The 6,000-nt window shown below is 33.9% G+C and overlaps 1 protein-coding gene across 1 annotated transcript in view; it reads left to right on the top strand.

The window, feature by feature from the left end:
• LOC113072058 (RING-type E3 ubiquitin-protein ligase PPIL2-like) overlaps positions 1-6,000 on the top strand; it is a 30,153-nt gene continuing 24,153 nt past the window's right edge. The window contains exons 1-8 of the mRNA XM_026245207.1: positions 1-156; positions 478-527; positions 1,118-1,163; positions 1,642-1,704; positions 2,314-2,365; positions 5,084-5,135; positions 5,274-5,365; positions 5,867-5,956. Coding sequence (XP_026100992.1) covers positions 125-156; positions 478-527; positions 1,118-1,163; positions 1,642-1,704; positions 2,314-2,365; positions 5,084-5,135; positions 5,274-5,365; positions 5,867-5,956 — 477 coding nt within the window. The 5' untranslated portion in view covers positions 1-124. The remainder of the gene's footprint in view (positions 157-477; positions 528-1,117; positions 1,164-1,641; positions 1,705-2,313; positions 2,366-5,083; positions 5,136-5,273; positions 5,366-5,866; positions 5,957-6,000) is intronic.

The raw sequence follows: 6,000 nt of genomic DNA, 5'->3' as shown, positions 1-6,000 counted from the left end.
TTACTGCTGCACTGAACACGGACCAGAAGTGTGTGTTATAAACAGTCGGAGGTTTTGTTTTGGTTGTTTATGCTTATATAAACTTTTATTATTTTTATTTGTTACAACCTCTTGCTCCACAAAAATGGGGAAAAGGCAGCATCAAAAAGATAAGATGTGAGTTGAAATGAAACATAGCGCGCGTAAAATTTAACGTGTTTGCACTCAACAGTAATTGTTGAGCATTATATGGCTAATGATTTTGCTGAAAACAGAATAAGTATATTTGTATTGCTGTGATATCGTGTTATGTGTAATCTGAGGGTTATAACTTATTTGTTCGAAAACTGTAAAGTTTAAAGTTATCTTAATTTGCCGTGATGTTCTGTCGTTGCAATGTAGTATTATTTAATAGTAAACCGCTACCCATTCGTTATTTGAATTTAATTCTGATTCTTCAGTAATTATAATAACATTCGATATATCTGTCTGTTTCAGGTACATCACATGTACAGAATACACTCAGTTCTATGGAGGGAAGAAATCAGGTACTGAAAATAGTCTGGATGTAACTTACTGAACTTATTTATATTAATAAACATCTGTTGAACATTCAACAGAAAACATTGTGGGATACATATTAATAGATAGATTACTGGCATGTCATGTGAGGCAAAATAAGCACATTGCAGATTGTGAAATCTAAGTACACTACTATTCAAAGTTTTGGTTCAGATATATATTCAACATTGGTAATAATAAGAAATATTTCTTGAAATCAGTATATTAAAATGATTTCTGAAGGACCATGTGACACTGAGGACTGGAGTAATGATGCTGAAAATTCAGCTTTGCTATAGCAGGAATAAATTACATTTGAAAATATATTTAAAATAGAAGACCAATATTTTAAACTCTAATAATATTTCAGGATATTTCTTTCGAAAGCATATTTTTAAAAAAAAACATACTGTTACACAGTAGTGTATGTAATGCTTTTGGTTTTCCTGTCATTCACTATGTTTTGTGATTGATTGCACCACATATAGTTTGATTTTGTGCACTTTGTGTTTGATATTGCTGGTGCTTTTTCCTCCAAAACACTGACGAAATTAGCCTTTTGTCTTCATGTTTACAGAAATCCCACGAGCCAATTTCAGACGTCTGCCCTTTGATCACTGCAGGTGAGATTTCACTTCTTTCATGTTGGATAAAAAAAAGGCCTTTGTGTCTCTTCTGGTCAGTAGTTTAGCTCTAGTGCAATATATTCTGCTTTCATAACTGCTGATCTGGGGTTTCAAACAATGCTTTCGTTGTTTGTTTGTTTTTGAGAGTTGTGTGTTTTGTGTCAGTTTCTTCTCAATGTCAAAATCCTTTTGTCATATTCCAGTTTAATATGCAGAGACAGCTATTGGTTGACAATTTTAGGTTTACTTTCTGAAAATTGTTATTTTCAAACATTGCTCTGTTTATTGGAGCAGCCTGATGTGTCTCATAAATCATGTGAGTTTGGGCTGCTGTTCTTTTATTTTAGTGGAAGATGGGGAGACTGTTTGGAAACAATCAGTTTGCTTGGTGGCTCAGAAATGACACGCGGGAGCTTTAGTTTAGTGTCATACTGTATGCATGATTTTTAATGTTCTTCTCTTATTTCTTGAATAGTTTGTCTCTTCAGCCCTTTGAGTATCCCATGTGCACAGTGGATGGGGTGGTTTTTGACCTAATGTAAGTATATATATATATTTTAGTCATTTTTAAAGCTGTTATTTGCTTACATTCATTAAGTATATACTTTAATTTTATTTTATAGTAGCTTATATTTATTTATTGCATACACTTCCCTTCACAAGTGTAAGGGGGGCAAAATTAATTCTTTGATTCAGAAAGAATGCATCCAATTGGTCAAAAATTACAGTAAACACATTTACATTGTTACCAAAATTATATTTAAATTAAAAACAAAAAATCCTGAAAGATCAAGATTTCTTTTGTTTCCACAAAAATATAAAGCAGCACAACAACATTAATAATAATAAGCAATATTTCTTGATCAGCAAATCAGCATCTTGATTTCTGAAGGATCATGAGACACTGAAGACTGGAGTAATGATGCTGAAAATCATGCAGGATTAAAATAGAAAAGTTATTTTAAATTGTTATAATGTTTAAAATAGTATGTATTTTTAATCAAATAAACACAGGCTTGGTAAGTATAAGAGACTTCTTCTTTCAGAAGGGTTAAAAATCTTCATCCCCAAACATTGGAATTGAAGTGTACATATCTCAAATGGTGTGGTGATGCCAGAAAAAAAAAAACATTTGTTTTCTCTTTAGGAGCATTGTGCCTTGGATTAAGAAGTTTGGTACCAACCCCATAACAGGAGAGGTATTTCAGATTTTCTGATGTATAATATTTATTTCACATGATGGACCTATACACTTTAAAATCATTAAAGAGGAAAGTTCTCTTTTACTTTTAAAAATCACGACTGAGGTGAGACCCTTGAGCGAGGCACCAAACCCTTAACTGCGTGGATTCAACCACTAGAGGGCGTCAGACTCCTTTTGAGTTTTCAGTTATCAACTCCAGATGTATGTGTAATTAAAAATAAATTGTGTGTGTGTATATATATATATATATATATATATATATATATATATATATATGACAAAAGCTCATAACAAATGACAAAAATTTTAATGTTAAAAATCATGTTTTTATATGATAAAAATTATAAAATAAGAGGAAACTAAAATTAATGTTAAAATATAAACACATTTTAATTGCTACCATATCATATATCTAATGCTTAAATAAAACCAGTGGCCTGTTTCATAAAACAAGTTTAACAAATAAACCAAATTTATTTCAGATAGTTTGACTTATTGTCAGTTGATTTGGTTCAAAATAAGTCATAATAATTGAAATAAACCTGGATTATTTGGTAAACAGGCCCCAGCAATTAACCACCTAGCAACAACCCAGAACCCCCTAGCAACTACATAGGAATGCTCTGAAAAACATTCAAAGCTCAATATGCTTTGGTAAAAAAAAAGTGTAAATTAAATGTTATGATGATAACCCAAAGCCTTTCCTAATCACCAATTTATGACATATTTGCCAAACGCTAGGTATTTTCTGCTTCGAGAGTTTAGTTTTATGTTTTGTAGTCAAGTTTAATGTGTCACTTAGAGGGGAAATGCTCTATTGTAACCAAAACAACTAAAATAATCATAACAGATGCGTAAGAAATCAAATGAACAATAAAAATACTGTCATTAAAAACAAATAAAAAGAAGAGAGGGAAATTAATAAGATGAAAGTGCCAATAAGCCTTTCATAATCTTAATTTCATTACATGCTGCCAAACAGTTGGTATTTTCTGCTTTGAGAGTTTCATTTTATGTTTTGGATAGTATTCAAGCTTAATGCGGTGCTCAGAGGGAAAAAACTCTATTACTGTACTCATCTAGAAATCATTATTGAGACTGTAATGAAGATATTTCACAGGCCTGCTGATGGTGGCTAACAGCGTTCAGTGTGCCAGGAGTGTGTGTGAATTGCTGTGTAATCGGTTCACTGGATGCACGTCACTGCACTCTTAATTTATGGAATAGGAGTTTTAGGATCTCTGTGTGCACGCTGCATGCATAATCATTCAGCACTAGCATCAGAAAAAGTTGTGTGAATGTTTACACGGAGCATTACTCGCTTTAAAATCCATATTGAGTGTCAATCAAGGCACATGGCTGTCATCTGTAATGCATCTTTACATCTTCATAGCTGTGCATCTGAGTGAGAGCATGTCTGGACATGCCACTGAGATTTTGTGTGTGTGTTAGTATACTACACACAGTGAGACTGTGTTATCCAAAGTATTCATAATTGATTTGTCTCACTAGATGAAGAGGAGGAAAGTGCTGGAGTTGACTAGGGCTAATGAGAAACACAGACTGTGTGTGTGTGTGTGTGTGTGTGTGTGTGTGTGTGTGTGTGTGTGTTTAAGTGACTTTTACAGAGAACTCTTGGACATGCCAGGACTTGTTCTCCAGTGGAGATATTCTGCCTTACAAGTTTGTGTTTTAATGGGTAGCAGTGAGGCAGGTCATCAGATGTGTTGTGTGTGTGTGTGTGTGTGTGTGTGTGTGTGTGTGTGTGTGTGTGTGTGTGTGTGTGATTGTTAGGAAAGGCAAGTTGACTTGTATATCACAGGGTTTCCCAAATCTTTTTGTCAGCCCATTAGAAAATATTCACTTAAATTCAGGGTACCCCTTGATATTTTAAATGAATATTCCTATAATTTAATGTCACTTTCATGTATTCACAGTTCTCTGATATCTGTTAATGGTCACATGACATGCAAGTAATGCAAAATGTCAACCTTTTTTTTTTAAAGTGCTGGACTTTGTGAACTCAAATTTCTATATTCAGGCTGGTGTTTTAGGAAACCAATCAATTTGAATATTAATATTGTTGGATATTGCTTGCAAAGCAAGGCATCACTTTTTTATCTTGCAAATGTATTGTTATTATTTTAAATTATATATTATAATGATTTTCATTGTAGACTACAAGATACAATTATAATATGTATACCTTTAAATTCACTTTGAGAAGCGTAGCACATCAGACTACAGAGTTTCTTAGTTAAATCACAGCCATACTAGCAGTCAGATAGCCAGCTGGGTTTATCATGGAGGGAGAGGCTTAAAGAGAAATAATCCAGGGAATGAAGAGCTGTATCTTATAGAGTCTGAATCAGTGGGTCACTGGACACACAGTGGGGTCATTTAAGGCAATCATATGAAACTTTCTTTGCTCATCTCATTAAGTGTCATTAGACACAGGAATTGAATTAATGTGGTTAAAGCCATACTAGCCCCAGCATCGCATGATGGTGTAAACTGAGTATTATTCAGCTAGCATCTTGTCTTATCATTGCACAAACATGTGCTGTATGAACTGTCGATCAGCCAATTCCTGCTTAAACACAATCAGACATGAACAGGGTGTGATTACATTATATCTGAAATGTAGGTGTGTCAAAGTCTGAAAGATATAGTCGCTAACTCCTTAACTTCCATTTTCTCTCTCTTTCTGTAGAAGCTTGAGGCTAAATCCCTCATCAAGCTTAATTTCAGCAAAAACAATGAAGGTAAATATGCTTGTGTGTGTGTGTGCGCTCGTGATCCTCTTACCTGGCCTGCTTCAACAGCAAGATGTGCTAATGACAAGAAATAATGGGTTGATGTCCTCTCCAGTGCATATTCTGTCTTTCTCTCCTGTACTTTAGGGAAGTACCATTGTCCTGTGCTCTACACAGTGTTCACAAACAACTCCCACGTTGTTACCAACAAAGTCACAGGAAATGTTTTCTCTTATGAGGTATGACACACATTCTTACCAATTTCATATGTTTTGAAGTAAACATTCAGTTTTTCTACTAAAGGAATATTTTACCCAAACATGAAAATAATCATTTATTTAAATGACTTAAAAAAATATATTTTAGAAATATTTCTAAAAGTATATTTATTTGTATAATTAGATTCTAAATTCGTTAGTAAAAAGTTAGTATGTACCATAAAACTAGTCCATATGACTCGTGCACTGTTGCAAGTTTTTTCAATCCATATAATGAAATCTAAACCATTAATGCAGTTGTGACATCACATCCGTGATGTCTGAATTACCCATTTTTGCTGTTCAGTTTCCATGCATGGTGGAAAATGTAGGTGTACACTAAAGAGCATGGACAATCCGGTTGTTCATGCCACTTTAATATCATGCTTACGTCAGTAATTTTTTTTATTGATGCAGTAACCTTCTTTAAACTGTATAAATGTGTACATAAGTGGTCAATATTCTGTGGATGTGTGTTTTTAGGCAGTGGAACAGCTCAACATCAAGACAAAGAGTTATAAAGACCTGTTGACCGATGAACCTTTTACTCGCCAGGATCTCATCACACTACAGGTGACGAGCACAGAGAGTGTGTTTACCACTGTCGAATATGATTG

The sequence above is a fragment of the Carassius auratus genome, chromosome 5 (genome assembly GCF_003368295.1).
Source record: "Carassius auratus strain Wakin chromosome 5, ASM336829v1, whole genome shotgun sequence".
NCBI lineage: Eukaryota > Metazoa > Chordata > Actinopteri > Cypriniformes > Cyprinidae > Carassius > Carassius auratus.
Note: the sequence above shows the minus strand (reverse complement) of the source record. Positions and strands in the feature narration are given on the sequence as shown.